The 17,661-nt window shown below is 42.1% G+C and overlaps 1 protein-coding gene across 1 annotated transcript; it reads left to right on the top strand.

Annotated features, from left to right (window-relative positions):
* The first annotated feature begins 657 nt into the window (after positions 1-657).
* cers5 (ceramide synthase 5) lies at positions 658-16,705 on the top strand. Its single transcript, XM_084037155.1, has 10 exons — positions 658-940; positions 7,564-7,669; positions 9,798-9,928; positions 10,093-10,150; positions 10,323-10,373; positions 11,051-11,143; positions 12,975-13,103; positions 13,705-13,811; positions 15,118-15,274; positions 16,416-16,705. Exons 1-10 carry the CDS (start codon positions 768-770, stop codon positions 16,578-16,580), a joined length of 1,170 nt encoding a protein of 389 aa, XP_083893281.1. The 5' UTR covers positions 658-767; the 3' UTR covers positions 16,581-16,705.
* The last annotated feature ends 956 nt before the right edge of the window (positions 16,706-17,661 follow it).

The raw sequence follows: 17,661 nt of genomic DNA, 5'->3' as shown, positions 1-17,661 counted from the left end.
GAGGTGGTGCAACAAAGTACTAGTGGTGTGTTGAAGTGTTCTTTTGTTTGTTTGTTTTTCACGATTCCATAATTTTTTCCTCGGAATTGAGTGATTCCATAATTTTTTCCCTCTGCTTGGTCTAAAAAAGTAACTGTTACTGACTACCACAACTTTTTTTTCTCGATTTCTTTTAGTGTTTCTTAAAGCCAGAAAGTTGCCATTTGAAATGACTTTAGTTTTGTGTCATGTCTGTGATCTGCTTTTTTTTCTACAAAATTAAACAACTGAATGAACATCCTCCTAGACTGGTGATTCCATCATTTTTGCCAGGGGTTGTATTCATGAAAAATCTTAGGTCAAATCTTCTCATCGTCAATGCCTGCACGTCTCACCCGTCGTAACTAATCTGCACACGGTCAGACACAACGCGAGACTCCAGCTGTGATAACAAACACAACATTGTAAAACCCCCTAACTGAACTAAATAGTAATGCACTCTTATTTATTCTGATTATCAAATTTATTTCGCGTCTTAAATATTCCAACAACAAAATAAAAGTTCTGTCACAAAATCGAAAGTTGACCGTTGGGAATTCTATTTTGAAAACGTGCACCGGAAGTCTCTGGTTTTTTCTTCACGCTCGTGCGGTGGCTGCGGTCGGAGTGGAGCGACGCACAAGCGGCTCAGTGGAAGGAGAGGCTCTCATCAAGTCCCACGCATCCTTTTCTTCCGGATAACAAGCGATTTGAATCCAACCGTCCGGGGCGCCGGGACGCTGTGAAACATGGCTGCTTTCTCAGCCTGGTTCTGGAACGAGAGGTTTTGGCTGCCGCACAACGTAACCTGGGCGGATTTGGCAGACCCCGCTCCCGGGGTGGAGTACCCCAAAGCCGGACACTTGTTGACTGCCTTCCCGCTGGCTTTGGGGATTTTCGCCGTCAGGATACTTTTCGAGAGGTTCGTACACGCTGTTCGTCTCGCGGGTTTTCTTAAAGGTAACGGGGGATGCTAGCCCGGGTTGCTCGCTGTGTGTGAACAAAACTCTTAAAAAGTGTGTTTCTTCTGTCATACAGCACGATTTCCTTATCACCCGTTGTTCTGCCCACTAATGATGTCCAGCTTTATTGTTTAACTAATTTGAAAGGAAAACATGGTTTGAACCTGGCGTCTTGGGGCTAACTTCACGTGCATGCAGCTGGACCTATACTCATTTTGCAGGGTCATACCTTCTCAAAACTCTTGCCTCTGATGTTTTGTGTAGTCCCTAGTAACCAGTATGTCTTTAACTCATGCATGCATGTGTGTGTGTGTGTGTGTGTGTGTGTGTGTGTGTGTGTGTGTGTGTGTGTGTGTGTGTGTGTCAGTCACACAGTCCTGTTTCTGTGTGAACCTGCCACATCTTCTTGTCACGCATGAGGTCCAGGTGTCACATCCAGTCCTGAGCCCAGGTTGAGCTGTGTTAGGAAGTGGAGAAGGCAACGGTGCCAAAACACACACACACACACACACACACACACACACACACACACACACACACATATTTGCAGTTGGTACTCACATGATGCCAGCCACCTGCATGTCTTGCCACACAACCAAGTGATGGTGGCGCGGAAGGCGTTTTTTTTTGCTTTGGCAATCTAAGAGCAATGGATTCATGTCATTATGCTGCCTGTTGTTGCTACAGTTGAGATGGTTTGGAGACTCTTTCTCATGTAGGGATAAGTCCAAGCTTACATGTGCAATACCGGACAGAGTGGAATGACAGAGCAGTTTCAGGGTATTCAAAGCCATCAGTCGGTTCCTCAAAGGATCTCATATCGAAACAGATTCTCTTTGGGAAATGGTGTCTTGTTTAGCCTGTTGGTTTGGGGAAAAGCATGGATGTTTAGCAGTTTATACTGGCCAAAACAATCTCTCAACATCCTGATAATCATCAAAATAGGTTTAAAACCGATGGCAAAACATACAGGTATAACTTTACATTAAGGTAAGAAACAAATATTTTTATTGCATCGCAGATGAGACGCATATATTTTCTTTCTTTTTTTGGGTGAAAAAACATCAATTAATCTTAAATAAAATAAATGCATCTTAATAATACATTCTTTTTATCCTGTTTTCAAAATCAGGTTCTATTTTTCACTTTTCTACTATGATAGCAAACTTGACAGCTTTTTCACGAAGAAAATGCACCATAATTGACATCGATAAAATCTCACATTTTCCCATCCCTAATCTGATCAATAACACACTTTGTGACCGGTACTGAAAGCGGCGACAGTAAAACCACATTTACTCATTTGTGGACTGAAGCTCATTTTGTAGACTGATGGTCTGATGTGGTGGTTTCACTATTGAGGGCATGCTGCGTTGAGGGAGGTAGTTCCTGTTTTGTTGTAGCTTCAAGATAAAAAGGTATTTTCAGATAGGGCCCTTTAGAATATCGCTGTTGATTGTAAATAGATTTAAATGGGATCTGTTCCTTAAGTAAACAATTGCTGTAGTATTTTGTTTGCTCAGTTTTGCAGCCGATTTGAAGTCAGGCATAGGATTTCAGCTCATGAAGAGACAATGGAGTTGCGACATAATTGTTTGGATATGAGATAAGAGAAAAGAAAGAAAAGTGTACAGTTGTGGTTCGTGTTGGGCAATATGATTGTATTTGTGAGACGATAGGAATTGAGATTTTGGCTCTTTCTTTTTTTACTGTATTTGCCAAGGTAGCTATTGTTTGGTTCAGTGTAACGAAGCATCATGATTTTTCAGGCATTCACAAGAAACATTCTGGTAATCGATTTTCCAGAAAAAAATGGCGCTGTATCAGAAAGAGTCTTTTATCCGTCGGACATATGGCATAGTATAAATGCTTAAAAGCAATAGACGGCACGTTGCTTTCACAGCTGCTCATTATCAAGCTTTCATTAGCGCGCCAGACATGTTGTTGATGCTTCTGGTAGACAAGTTCACGCCTATAAAAAGTGATTTGATAAAGGTCCACGCTGTGATAAAGAGCTCCAGAATAATCATTTGCCAGATAGCACTGTGTGACCTTTTTAAATTGGCTTCCTGCAGTTCTTAACATGGCAGGTGTGATAAATGATAATATTTAACAGAAATATTCTTGTGAGTGTGATTTGTAGATTACAGGAGATGACTTGTTCTAGATTCTTTGACACCTGAAGTCCAAACACAGCGTCGGGCTTTTGTCTGTGTAACACATGGTCAAGTGGTCGTAAGTAAGGAGCAGTCACATATCGGAGGTGTGTAAGGGGAGTTGGGGAGGTGTTCGACGCCTCCTGTCTCGGGTGTCAGAGCCCGACCGTCTGTCCCCTCTCTAACGCGAGGCTGAGAGAGGGATCCACGGTGATGTTATCAGAGAGCAGTCAACTACCCCGTCACTGACTCATTCATTTATTCATCACATAAAAACATTACACCACAGCTTCAGTTCCCACATTCTGCAGAACCGTAACACCCACCTGCAGCAAGAGGGCCAGTCAGTCACATGATCACCCTCTGATGAGTTTGGGTTTTTGATGGCTGCGTTCTCTCTCACAGCTCACATCCTGCCACAAACTCGTTTTTGGCTGCTGGCCTTCTTCCAGCTATGCTCTCATTTTCTACAAATGACTGTTCAACTGACTTTTCTTGCACTTACACTTTCAACCGCAATTACTGATCCATTCACAGACAAGTACTCGACAATCATTTTGACAATTAGTCGATTCATTATGTTTTAATGACAAAAAAACCACAGGCTTCTCAAATGTGAGGATTTGCTTACTTTTTGTCCTGGAAGTAAACCGAATATCTTTTGGTCAAATTGAGCCGGCCATATAAATGTATCACCTCAGGATGTGAGGATTTATAACACGCTATTTTCTATAATTAATTTGGTAAATGAAGGTCATTGTTGCTTAACTTCCAACTTAAAAAAAAACAAACAAACAACATCTTCAGCTCCTCGAAATCCAACACATTTCTACAGCTGGAACATTGAAGCAAAACTTTTAACTCCTTAGTATTTCTATTTCAATTCAACACTTCAACTGCAACACGCACTTGAAAATGAAAATGCAGCTTTTCTTGTTTTAGTTTTGCCGTCTGGGAAGACACAGAACCCGCTTTTTTATCTCAGTGTTATCTAAGATGAGATAATTCAGTTCTGTCCGTCAGGAGGCAGAAGAAGAATCTCTTTTTCTTACTTTTGCTTATCAAAGTCTTACATTTCACTAGTCTTGATCTTCAGACGTGTACTCAAAAGGCACCCCATAATCATCAAGTGTGTCTGCAGGATTCCTCTTCTACCTGGCAGTTCATCCCTCTGATTAATGCGACGGCTGTCCTCAACGGCAGGCCCCGCCTCCTCTAGACCAGTTTCTTCTTGTCTGATCATAATCACTGCTTTGCTCTTGGCATTGACTGTGGAGACAGGAGCAGTTTTTCTCCATAAAGTAGGTATTCTCTCAGTCACAAGGAAGGTAGACGCTAAAATGTGAAACGTGTGGCATCAAACATCCTCCTTCCTTGTTCGGTGTTCTGTTTATTACCCGCAGAATGTGGCATTGTCTGTCCCGACTGTTTCTTCCTCATAACAGTCGATTCTGTTTTTCAAAAAAGTCACAAGTCAAATGAAGGCCACAGTCGCTGCCAGTCCTGTGTCACGAGTAGAGCCTGCCTCAGCCCAGGTTGGGACTGGGAAGTTTCCCCAGTGTGATCATGGCCCACCTACCCAGACCACACCGAGTCCTTCTCATCGTAAACAGGCTTGGCGTTGAAGTGGTTGGGTGTCTGAGGAAGAACAGGGATGTTTGGACGTTGGAGGTAAACGGATCAAGCTGGCGTCTCTTGCCCCCTTCTCCCACCTGTCGCGGCCGGCCACCGTTTAGCACCGCAGGCTCGGGCTTGATTCTGCCGATTGTCGTCATTAAAAAAGGCCTGCGCTTACAAGATGATCTGGACTGTTCCCAGTAATCTGTGTCACATCAGCTCATGTTTTACGTGTGATGGTGTGGCGGTTTCATAAGGAGCCTGTTGGATAGCTAACTTAGCTCCTTAAACCACTGAGTAAAATTCAGCGTGAGTCACACTGAGAAGCTGCATGGCATTCAGAGCGGTGCTGCCTTTTGGCTGCCAAACACTGATGGCTGCATTGTTTTTATGCTTGATTACTGTTTGATTAAACAGTGATGTAGATTGCCCAGAGAAATATTTTAACATTATGTCACATGGAACTGACCCATCCAGTCTAACGTCTGTGCAGGAAATAGTGCCACAGAGAACACAGAGTTCACCGCGGTTAGGGACCAATTTACTTCAGAGTTCACTGTGTGTGAAGTGAAACTGCTCTTTAAAGGTCATTTAGAGAACTGTGTGAAAGCTTTGCTTAAAGAACCATCTATTTAGAATCACATAGGTTGGACATTCATCTTCTTTAAATTCATGTAGGGACAGTTTGGATGATATGAATATAATTTATCCCACCAATTTTGATCCACAATCTTGTTATTGCTATAAACTTAAGGCCATTCCAGGACAAGGAAAAAGGGCTTAGAAGGGAAACCGCTTATTGCAGGGAGATTGTCTTGGCATTTTATCATGAATAATAATAGATTGATGATTCTTACTTGTTTATATTGCTTTGTATGTAGTGGAAGTGTGAATATTCATCGTATCCTCCTCTAGTCTGAACTGGAGGAAGCTGTTTAAAAAACATTGTGGCTAATAACTTGGTATTTTTTGCTTGACAAAAGACCCTTTTCTTTAACCTAGAGAGACATGTTCATAGATCTAGATTACACAGGTAAAGACCACAGGAATGTTTCCTTTTAAGAGTTTCAGTTATTGTAGCAAACACAGTGTTAATGATTGATTCAGCCTCTTTTTATTCTGCCTTTACAATAAAACATAATTTGAAAGGATATGTTTTGAAAAGTAATAGTTTGAGGTGTTCGGTGTACCTCTGCAGTATACAGGGTCATAACACCAGAAACATCTCGAGCTACAACGCAGCATGCAATAAGACATTCTTAAATTTATGAGACCTGCTAATTAGTTCTCCTGTCATGGTTTTAGGTGACGTATGTTTTTGAAGGTCAGTATATTAATACGCACAGAGACCCATTGTTGCAGCCAAGCAATCTGCTGTTCTATCACTCAGAGACCAAAATCCAGCCCGTAACACTGAACCAACTCGCAGGTTGCTTGTTAGTTAATAGTCTATATTTGTGTTATATTTGATGTAACGTCCTGGAAAAAGAAGGATTTATGGCCTTTATGGACATGCAGGAAAATAAAAGATAAGCCTAAATAGTATAATCCACAAATTGTCCAAAGCTGTTGGTCACGCAGTCATTTTATTCAGATAAATATTTATGGTAAGTTCACAGTGTTTTCTCCAGCTGAACATGACATTTCAGTCATAAATGCATTACAGAACTGCAAGCAGGGGTCACACAAGGTCATACTGTTCCCATCATGAAGGAGGCATCCCACTGGGGATTTTTGATGGTTGCGTTCTCCCCCCCAAGCAAGATTATTTTATCTAATCCTTTATTAGATGGTAGCCAGTCAAGCTAATGCAATAGCAAATCTACAAAGCCCACTATCTGTTTTCCTGCTGGAAACGTGCGACAGACTATTTACACAGTCAGAGAGAGACGGAGATGAGAGTGTCGTAATTTACATAGGAAGATAAGCAACCTTGACCTGAAGCTTCTAACTGCTGATGGAGTCGTGTTGTGTGTCAAGATACTTAAAGACGTCCTGTGGTGTTTTCATTTAAACAAACAGAAGCTATGTTTACACTCGCCGCTTCTCACTGAAAAGCAGTCTATCCATGTTTGTTATACAAATACAGGTCAATGAATGCATTTCCTTCCTCATAATACCTAAGTTGGAACCCTGCGTTGGGTCATCATGTTTACACACAAGGAGTATTTTTCTTCCTAGCCTTATCGCTGTAGCTGTCAGTCGGTGACCTTCTCATAGAAAAACAGCTCTGTGGCACTTCAACAGGATACCTATAGACTTACTAGACTAACTAAACAGTATTACATTTGCAGTATTACCAACTAGGTGTGCATCTCAACATTCCTGGAACAAAATGCTGTAGCTCATGTATCAACAAAAAGACACCAGACTGTTGAATGCTACGCCCGAGTCCCATTGTTTTCACTCGTATAGAAATTCTATACCAACCAGGACTGAAATTGGAACATTAGACCACGCTCGGCAGTTGTGGTGCTTTTTGTGGTCGGTAACTGCATGGAATAATGGTGGCATTTGTATGCTAGCTAGCTAACAAGCCAGCTGCTAAGTGAGTCAAATTAAACAACAACTTGGTCCTGTGACTCTTGTCACTGCTTAGGAAAGCACATTATTATTATTTAGGAGCTGATGCCTCAATTTCAAGTTCATAGAAAAGAGAGAAAAGACGTGCTATGATTTTTAATAAGTGTTTCTCATTCTCAAATGAGGTCACTAAGAGAACCCTGGTAATCGGCCTGATCACGGACCAAACAGATCCTTGAAGTTTTCAGGGATCCTTCATCTCTCCCGTTTTCACCCCCATGCCACAGGTTTATTGCCAGTCCCTGTGCCTGGAGTCTCCGCATCCACCCCGGTACTGGACGAAGAGCTCAGCCCAATGCAGTGCTGGAGAAAGTGTTTACATCCATCACCAAGGTTTGCTTTCTTTTACCTTTTTAAAATAGCATTTGCATACTGGAGTGTCAGTAATGGTTGGTATCATTTAACTTCTCAGAGACCGATGATGATGATGATGAGTGTATGATTACAGAGTTGGTCTTATGGGAGGGTAAACATACGCTGCCTCTGCAATAAAACACTATCTCATTACATTCGGTTAGTTACACAGAATGATTGAGGTGAAGTCTGATGTGGCACATCTGTTTTTTTGTTTGTTTTTTTTTTGCTTGGTTTCAGACACTTCTGCATTTTTAAAGGTCAAGTCAGAGTTTTCTAAACACGAGTTAAGATGTTGTCTTAACAGTGCCTCTTGTTTAAACAGAAAATCCCTCGTAGCTATCAACAAAAAAAATAAGCATGGTCTTAAAAGCTTAATGTTTTGTGCCTGCAAGATTGACAAGAATGCACAACATTGGTCTCAAACACCGTCATAACATAAAATCAAATATTTCCAAGAATTACAGTATATACAATACAAAACCCTGTAAGTCATGAAACCAGATGCAAGATGCAACTAATTGCTTGTTAATAAATCACATTCTGAGCAAGATTTGGACTAAATCCACTGAAGGAACTGAACTTGGGCACAGACATACGTGATCAAACCATTATGCAAGAGCTAATTTCACTCCCGATTGTAACATTTGATTCGATTGTTGCACTTTCCACTGAGATCTTTACAGCAGATGAGTCTCAGAGATTAAAGCACAAATTTGGATTGTATATAACATTTACATTTAGGTCATTAAGCAGACGCTTTTGTCCAAAGCGACTTACAATAAGTACATTTGTCAAAAGAAACAAAGAAACCACAACGTATCATTGCCGATAAAGTAAGAGCTAAAAATAGAACAAGTGTTAGGTCCTCATCTGAGTAAAGTAGTACCTTAAGAGCAACAGTGCTATGATCAGAGTGCTATAGGTAAGGGATTTTTTTTTGTTTTTGGGGGGGGGGGGGAGTCCGGCCAGGAGAGAGTTGCAGTAGTCAAGGCGGGAGATGACCAGTGCTTGGACCAGGAGTTGCGTTGCATCCTTTGTGAGGAAGGTCCGAATCCTGCGGATATTGTAGAGGGCAAATCTGCAGGATCGGGCCACAGCAGTGATGTTGGGGGTGCAGGATAGTTGGTCATCGAGGATGACACCCAGGTTCCTCGCAGTTGAGGAAGGTAATACTGTGATGCCCTCGACAGTGACCGACAGGTCCATGCGAGGGCAGTCTTTCCCTGGGATGAAGAGGAGTTTGGTTTTATTCAGGTTAAGCTTGAGGTGATGTGCAGTTGTCCAGACAGAGATGTCAGCCAGACAGTTCGAGATGCGAGTTGCAATGTGAGTGTCAGAGGACGGGGGAAAAGAGAGGAACAGCTGGGTGTCATCTGCGTAGCAATGGTAGGAGAATCCATGCGATGTAATAACAGAACCTAGTGATCTGGTGTATAGTCAGAACAGAAGCGGTCCTAATACTGAGCCTTGAGGGACACCCGTGCCCACATAGAGCCATTCCATGTGACCTGAAAGGTGCGATTTGTCAGGTATGATGTAAACCAGGTGAGAGCAGAGTCAGTTATGCCAAGTTCAGCCAGAGTGGAGAGGAGGATTTGGTGGTTGACTGTGTCGAATGCAGCAGATAGGTCGAGGAGAACGAGAACGGAGGAGTGGGACGAGGCTCTGGCGTCTCGCAGGGACTCGGTCACTGTGAGGAGGGCCGTCTCAGTGGAGTGAGCAGTCCTGAATCCTGATTGATTAGGGTCTAGGAGGTTGTTCTGCGAGAGATAGGATGACAGTTGGTTGTAGGCGGCACGTTCCAAGGTTTTAGAGAGGAATGATAGAAGAGATACAGGTCTGTAGCTTTGGATGTCAGTAGCGTCTAGGGTGGGTTTTTTAAGGAGAGGCTTCACTGTAGCTGTCTTAAAAGCCGCTGGAATGACACCTGAGGTGAGGGAGGAGTTGATCAGGGTGGTGAGGAATGGCAAGATGTCGCGTGAGATGTCCTGGAGAAGAGAGGAGGGAATCGGGTCAAGGGAGCAGGTGGTGGCACGGTTAGATGTAAAAAGTGCGTGAACGTCTTCAGAGCATATAATTGTGTCTTTCCTTTCTCTCCGCACAGAATCCAGACACTCGCCATCTGGACGGCCTCTCCAAGCAGCTGGACTGGGAGGTGCGAAAGGTCCAGCGTTGGTTCAGACACCGCAGGAACCAAGATAAACCCAGCACGCATACCAAGTTCTGCGAGAGCATGTAGGTTAATCTGCATTATGTTCATGTGTCACCTCTCTGCATGCTTGAGCACACAATGGTACTTAGATTGGACTCAGATTTAGATTTAAAAATGGAATCAAGAATTAGTTTATGTTAATCCAGCCCCATTTTCTGTATGGTAATTCCTTCTTGTTTACTTGTAGGTGGAGGTTTACATTTTATTTGTGCATATTTACCTATGGGTTCCAGTTTCTGTGGCAGGTGAGCACACAATCGGATCGAGTTTGGAAGCACTTTTAAAGAGGGGGTTCGGGAGGCATTAGCTGTTAGCACTGTTTGTTCTGTCACTGATAACATTTGATTAGCTGGGTATATTTCCAAGGTAATAAGCATTAATGATTATTTGCTGCACTAATACATGTTTGTTTTGTAGTGTCCGTGGATGTGGGATACCCGACATTGTTGGTATGATTATCCCTATCAGGTACGATGCCATTCTAATCCGTCTATTAAATATGTCATGCAATGAACTACAGCCTGAGAACAAAGACAAAAACTGCACTTTTATTGTTATTTTATTGGATTGCAAGGCTTTGTATCTAATAAACTGGTGCGCAGTTATCCATGAAAAGGATAAAACAGTTGAATAAAAGACACAGAGCGTGACAGGCGGAGCATTGTCAGTGTCTGTTACATTACTTGATGTCATTACTTTTGCAGATATACGAGTACGGGTATATAATGCCTGCTAAACTGTCACAGACAGGCCTACTGGTAACATTTCCATCATACACTGGTGTTCTAAAAATGTCAAACACAACACAATTCACTGGAAGGCACAACTTCTCATGCTTTGTTGCATCGTGGTGGTTAACTGGGCCAGTGTGTGTGTGGTGACCATCACACGTCACAGTTTATGTATGATTGAGGACACCTGGGGTCAGAACCACATCATCACTGGTAACTCTATCCGGTGGGACATTCACACAGGGACAAGCTATATAAACGAGGCATAGAGGAGCTCGGATTACCCCACACAGAGCTCAGATCTTCACTATATATTTGCCTACATTGTTTGCTGCTTTATTAATGCTCAGATTTGTTTAGTTCAGCACCTTCCTATCTGAACTGAACTTGTCTCACCACTCTTTGTCTCTTTAGGTCATGTCTCCGGGTCTTTACCGCTACTATGTGATAGAACTGGCCTTCTACTGGTCGCTCATGTTCTCCCAATTCACCGACATTAAGCGCAAGGTGAGCGGAACAACACTGTCTCTGTATGGTTAGACCGCACTGGATGAACCACAGTTGCACCACTCCCTGGGAAACGTTTGTTAATGGGCCAAGTGTGTTCCTCATTTGGAAACGGCTTGATGCAAATGTCTTGCATGTGAATGCATCAGCATGGCTTGATTGTACGTTTGCTCTGTTACCAGCTCTTGGTGGTTGTGTTGATTATGAACGGTCACATGGTTTTTTGTTTTTTCCTTTCTTTTTTGAGGAGGGGGGGGTGGGGCTCAGCTGAGGCTGCTTCTTCTGTGAATGCTTTGTGTTTTTCAGCACGAGGGCGCCCACTGTCATGTGAGCAGGATGGAGCCGGCCTAACTCTATTAGAATTACAGGAATTCCTCTGAATACCAGCGTATTAGAGCCCGAGTTAGTTACACACGCTTGCCTTTTAATGTTTTAGATGGTTTCATACCGCAAATGTCTGGAATGTGGAGCAGGAAATGTAGGCCAGTGTTACTACCACTGCTTCAGTAGATTTGGGTTTATCAAGCTGAAGGAAATTCCTAAAGGCCTTTCTTACCGTTTACCTTTACTCAGCTCAGTGGCGTTATCATTGATGACTAAGAGCCGGTATTCATGAAAACAATGGTGGCTTGAACAAATTTCATGTTTTAAGATCTTTTCCAGAGATTCTATGATGCACTTCACTGGATTTACAAACTCAAAGTCTTTCTAGTTGGAACTGTAGTATTTATTTAATACTCCATAGTCAGGAGAAGTCTGCCTGGTCTCTGGTAAAACCTTATGTTCATTGCATTTTACACAGTGCTCTTCAGTGGCCGTGCTGTTGAGGTGACCAGCAGACCATTAAAACGGCTGAATGCATGTTGAATTCAGAGATTAAAACAGTATAGATCAGCCTTTATTGATCTCCAGAGGAGAAATTCAGACGTCTGTTTCCCCTAAAACGGTTGGACGTTCTCTGTTACGAAACAGTGGTGGTGAAATTCAGTACATAATATTAATCTAGTTCATTCTGGTATGAAATGTGATCCACCCTGTCATATTAGTCCTGCATCAGGCTTTTGTTACAACACTGTAAAAGTGCAGCTGTGGATGCAGTGAACGTCACTCCAAAGTGTCTCTTGCGTGCATGTGCTGCATATTAATATTTTGCCATGCGCTCTCATGGCTTCGTGATTTCCACGCTGATCTTGTGACATGGTTAATAGTGGAAGCATTAGTAACGGCGCGATGTGTGTGGCTAAGAGAGGGAATGAAGCAACCCTTTTTATGTGATGATGCTAACGGCAAACGTGGTTTTAAAGACACACAACTGATCATATTGTACACAAACTTTTGTGCGTCATTTTCTGGTGTCGGCAAAGCTTTTGTCTCCACCCTGGATCGCTGGTCCTTGGTTGAGAGTAAAGATGATTGTAGTGTCTGTTGTCATGGCTCCCAACACTTTGTTTACATTCCGACTTAATTAAAACAGACCCAAACAAAGCTGTATCTATTTGCATTCTCTGGTTTCCTCCCCATTGTAGATGGAGCCTTTTTTTTTTTTTTTTTTTTTTCCGACATATGTTCTATGATATTTCTCTTGAATTATAAGACAGCTTTATTTTCCAAGTGCTTTGTGTTATCAGGATTATTTGTTCTGAGTCTAAATTCTAAATCTTTACCAACTTTTAATCCCAGTAGCATTTCCTTTGTGACAGTCAATGTTGTCGATGGCAAATCAAAGAAGTGGGATTTGCGTACAAATACACTCCACAACACCACAAGACGTTTTACAAGTGATCACTGTACATCTATGCTAATCATCCCTCTCCCTTTTTTTTAATTTCAGGATTTCCTGATCATGTTCGTCCATCACCTGGCGACAGTTAGCCTGATCAGCTTTTCATACGTCAACAACATGACGCGCGTAGGGAGCCTCGTGATGTGTGTTCACGACGCCTCTGACTTCCTGCTAGAGGTCAGTCTGACGCAGCGTGACTTGCATTGAAACTGTCACACCTCTTCATGTTATACCGACATAATTACAAATCAAATACAGTGTACATCACTGTACTTCTGTACTGTACTACTTCTCTGCCCATTCTTGTCAGCCAGTCCTACGTAATGCTTTATTTATAGCTTTTCAGTGTAAAAAAGGGAAGATATATCTAATGAAATTAGGCCACTTGTATAGTGTTTTGTCATCTTTTATGGCACATCTGATATTGAACTGACGTTATCGCTAAAATGCTGATACATTCATACTAAACAAATAAACAGAAGATTAAGCAACACACAACTGCTGTTGATACAGCTATTGTGTAGCCTCAGCTTTTATTTTCACAGTAGTCGTTTCCTCTAAGGATATCATTCAGCAGCAGCCTCGCTTTCTTAAACAATGGAGACGAATTTGTGATTGTTGTTTAGTGTTTCCGCTCACTTTCTCCTGGCTGGAAATGAATATGTGGCGTGAGCCCAGGAATTAAATGGGGTTGATGGGGGGGTTGTAAAAAACAAAATGATCCTCTACATTCAACGTGTCCTTAACTGTTACTAATGTTGTTTTGTTTTTGCTACAGGCCGGTAAGATGACCAACTACGCCAAGTATCAGCGCCTGTGTGACTTCCTCTTCATTGTGTTCAGTGTGGCCTTCTTCATCACACGACTAGTTATATATCCAATATGGTAAGTTCGAAGTGACACCAGCAATCTTAACATACATATTAAAATGTACTTACTTCATTGCAATATCTGTATTTTTGCTAGTAGTAATCTAGCGTTAGCTTTGAAGGAATTTTAGAGCGCTATATTTCAAAATAACAATTTTATAAATTCTATATCCTATATTTATGCAGATTTTTTTCATGTGTTGCCGTTTAAACTTGCACATGTGTACGTCTAAAACTGCAGGTCTGCAGGGCAATGTTTTCCATAATTTCACATATCCTGTAGCTGTGATAAGTAACGCGGTTCAGCTGTACTCTGAAGCCATGGAGAATACCACCATGGTTTGTTATTTGGAAATAAGATTAAATAAACTGATGCAACCACTACCAGCTTGTTAATCCGATGAGGCCATTTCCAGGACACATCATGGGAAATCCGTTTTAATTTTTTCCGGATTCCGTTTAATTTTTTCCCAAATATCGTGTTTTCTGTTTTTATTTTTCTGAATTATGTGTTTAACGTTTTAAACGTCATCGACATTACGATCGCCCCCTTAGCCCCGCCCCCCGGTGAAACGGACAGAGAGGAGAGACGCTGCATGAAGCACCTAGAGTAGGTGTAGAGACTCTCAACAACGGGTTTTTCCCCTTTTTCAGCGTAAGTGCTGTGACAAACACTTATGATGTTAGAAAAAACATCGATTTTTATGAATTGTATCCAGAGTTTGACAAATTCCGCAGAATTCCGCATTTTACAGTTGATTCCATTTTCATTGTGAGATTTCGCGATTCCGTCATGAAAAGCATGAAAATGCACCTTGAAATGCTTGAAAAGTCCTTGAATTTGACTTTGAAAAGGTGTAGGAACCCTGTACTTCTTGCTCAGAGCGCTGCAGAGTTGTGTGACAAGTTTTGTTTGGGTTCCTCGACGGAGGCCTAGATGACGATGCTCAACCTCCGGAGAGACGGACAATAGTGGAGCCTGTCACTGATGGAAGTAACCTGAGCAGCTATATTCAGTGTCTTGGTGTGGACGAGTGATAAAGCTAGTGTTGCCGCTGCACCTACCTGGACTGAAATCCATACCTCTGCGGGGGGAGGTGGGTCCGTTGATAACCTTCTGTCACTCAGCTGGATTTAAAGGAAGATGTGACCTCACCCACCACTCACCTAACATAACAGTCACGCTGTGTTCCCGCCTGATTGGTTGCCATTGGCATCCAAATGGGAATTGCGTTGTGTGCCGTTATAATGGGCCTCATTAGAGGAGTGCCGGTTAATGATATGATTGAAGTGCAGCTCGACTTTTTCTCCTGGTGTTCCAGGGTCCTGAACTCCACTATGTTTGAGAGCTGGGCCATAGTCGGGCCGTACCCGTCCTGGTGGCTCTTCAACTTCCTGCTGCTGGTCCTCCAAGTGCTGCATATCATCTGGTTCTACCTCATAGCCCGTATAGCTGTCAAAGCCATGCTGCGGGGCAAGGTGAGTCACCACTTAGACCAGTTAATGACAAGTACTGTAATGTAGAGCTCAAACTAATTATTATTGATCAGCAGAAAAATACTGTACTGATATTTGTTAAATATAATCAAACAAAATGCCTTCATTCCACCCACTCTAATATTAAGGTGCTGCTGTTTGTTATGTTAAATTTACAATGTAATCAAATATATTTGGAGTCAGGACTTCTGGGACGACATTTAAACATGTTGGCTCTCAGAAACTGTAATGAGTATTTTGCAATAATTCCTGACATTTTGTTGACAAACATTATTTCCTTGATCATTTGAGTAAATATTCAGCACATCAGTTAAAAATGAAAATTGCCATTAGTTGCAGCCTTACTGTAATTATGAATTTGTTTTTAAGCTACTAGAAACTACAAATAATCACTTAGTGCATTACAAACTCTGTCCTAAGTGGTCTGGAGGAATAGTATCACATGATTCAGAACATTTCTTTATGCTTTTATGTCAGCAAAGATAAACAAAAATGTCCCAAAAAACATGGACTTATAAGTGCGGTAAAGAAAACCGACGATGTATTAGTCCCAACTAGACGATGACACAGAAATACAGTTTTCGCCATCTGTCCCTGACTTTGTCTCATTCTTTCTGCAGATGCAGTTTGTTTCCTCTCCCTCTGGAATGAGAGAGGGAGATCTCGTCTTTCTGTCTGTCTCCACTGCTCTCTCGCTTCTTCTGCGCTTGCTTTGTCCGCTTACCACCTTTTACCGTCTCTGTTTCGGGCTGTAAGTTTCTGACTCACTCCGCTGTGATTCCTTTCACACATCTCAATTCCGTCTGTCCGTATCTGTGCGCATTCAGTTTCTGTCAGTAGAGCAATGCTTGGTTTTACCTGTACTCTCTTTTTCTTTTTTACGATTTGTAAATGATGAGTCACCCAGTTACAAGTCTACATCAGGCACCACACACTCAACTCTTAAAACATCTCATGTTGCACTACTAAATCCAAATCAAATCATGTGCCAAAAAGATGAACGTCACACATTCTGCTTAAACTGGCTGACATTGCTCATATATAACGTTTGTAATGATAATCAAGTAACTCTTCATGAAGCTTTAGACAGTAATATCCTGTTCCTCCTCCGTCCACCTTCTAGGTGTGCAATGATGTCCGCAGTGACATCGAGAGCAGCTCGGAGGAAGAGCGCGACGCGACCACAGAAGGCCCAAAGGCTTTTCCTCATTCTGCCAAGGCAGAAAACGGCACTAAGGGCCACTGTGCTGCTGCTAGGTCTGGTGTGCAGAACCACAGCAGCTGGTGACACGAAGCTGGGAGAGCCCCCTGCAGTTCCTCCCTCGCAACATCTGCAACATCTGCTTTGTTTGCCTTTTGACATTCCCTTTGACGTCTAAGGCTCACACACACACACACACACACACACACACACACACACACACACACACACACACACACACACACACACACACACACACACACACACACACACACACACACACACCGAGTCTGTCATTGTACATTACTGTGACGGTGAGTGCGTACAGATTGACAAACTTGCAATGGATATGCAGACACTTGACATCTGCTTTGAAGAGCCCTGTACCGACATGTACGACACGACTCAAGAGGTGAGATCTGAAACGACATGGATGTCAGTCGAATCAACCTTATTTTTTGGGGGGATTTATTTCGTGGCCGAGTTCTCTCCCAGTTTTATTGGTCAGATGAACTTGATTATTTTAGTGCAATGGGTTAATTCACACCGGATCGCTAAGACTAGAAGACACTACTCTCTGGAAGTGTGATGCATTTCCAATCCGCGAAAATACTGCAGGTATTTTACATATAAATGACTGTATAGTTATAACTGTGGTTATATCAGCGCTGCTGTGTGTGTGTGTGTGACCAGAAGTACACACTTGAAGGTTAAACAGCAGCAGTGTCTGCCTTCTGTGATTTATTGTGGATTTTTCCTTCAACACTGTTCTGTTTTACTGTTTTTACTACTACTTCTGAGACCAAATGTTTATGAAATTGTTTGTTACTGCCTAGAGAGGATTATACTAAATGTCTGGTATCACGTTCTCACTGGAGTGCCTTGTAAAAATATATTTACAAATATATTCTGTTGTTGAAAAGAGACAGATCTTGTTGCAATCCTGTTTATGAACACTACATCATTTTGTATGGTTAAAGGCATTTAATTTAATACAAACAATTGCAGGTACCTTCACTCCTGAAACACTCACAACATGGATTTTACACAGGCCATTGATGCAAATATGTTCTTAGTTAATTTGCTTGGTGAAGGTTTTAGATCTTTGATACCCTCACAATGAAATAATTTCCTGAGAAGAATTAACATCTTCATAAGTTAGCGAGTG

The sequence above is a fragment of the Eutrigla gurnardus genome, assembly GCF_963514095.1.
Source record: "Eutrigla gurnardus genome assembly, chromosome: 2".
Lineage (NCBI taxonomy): Eukaryota > Metazoa > Chordata > Actinopteri > Perciformes > Triglidae > Eutrigla > Eutrigla gurnardus.
The sequence above is the reverse complement of the archived record's forward strand: the minus strand, read 5'-3'. Positions and strand labels throughout refer to the sequence as shown.

Bases quoted from the DNA above. Each gene is read 5' to 3' on its own strand.
- cers5 (XM_084037155.1), top strand. From the start codon at position 768: ATGGCTGCTTTCTCAGCCTGGTTCTGGAACGAGAGGTTTTGGCTGCCG. The intron at 10,151-10,322 runs GTGAGCACACAA...TTTGTTTTGTAG, and splicing joins GGTTCCAGTTTCTGTGGCAG to TGTCCGTGGATGTGGGATAC. The intron at 15,275-16,415 runs GTGAGTCACCAC...TCCACCTTCTAG, and splicing joins AAGCCATGCTGCGGGGCAAG to GTGTGCAATGATGTCCGCAG.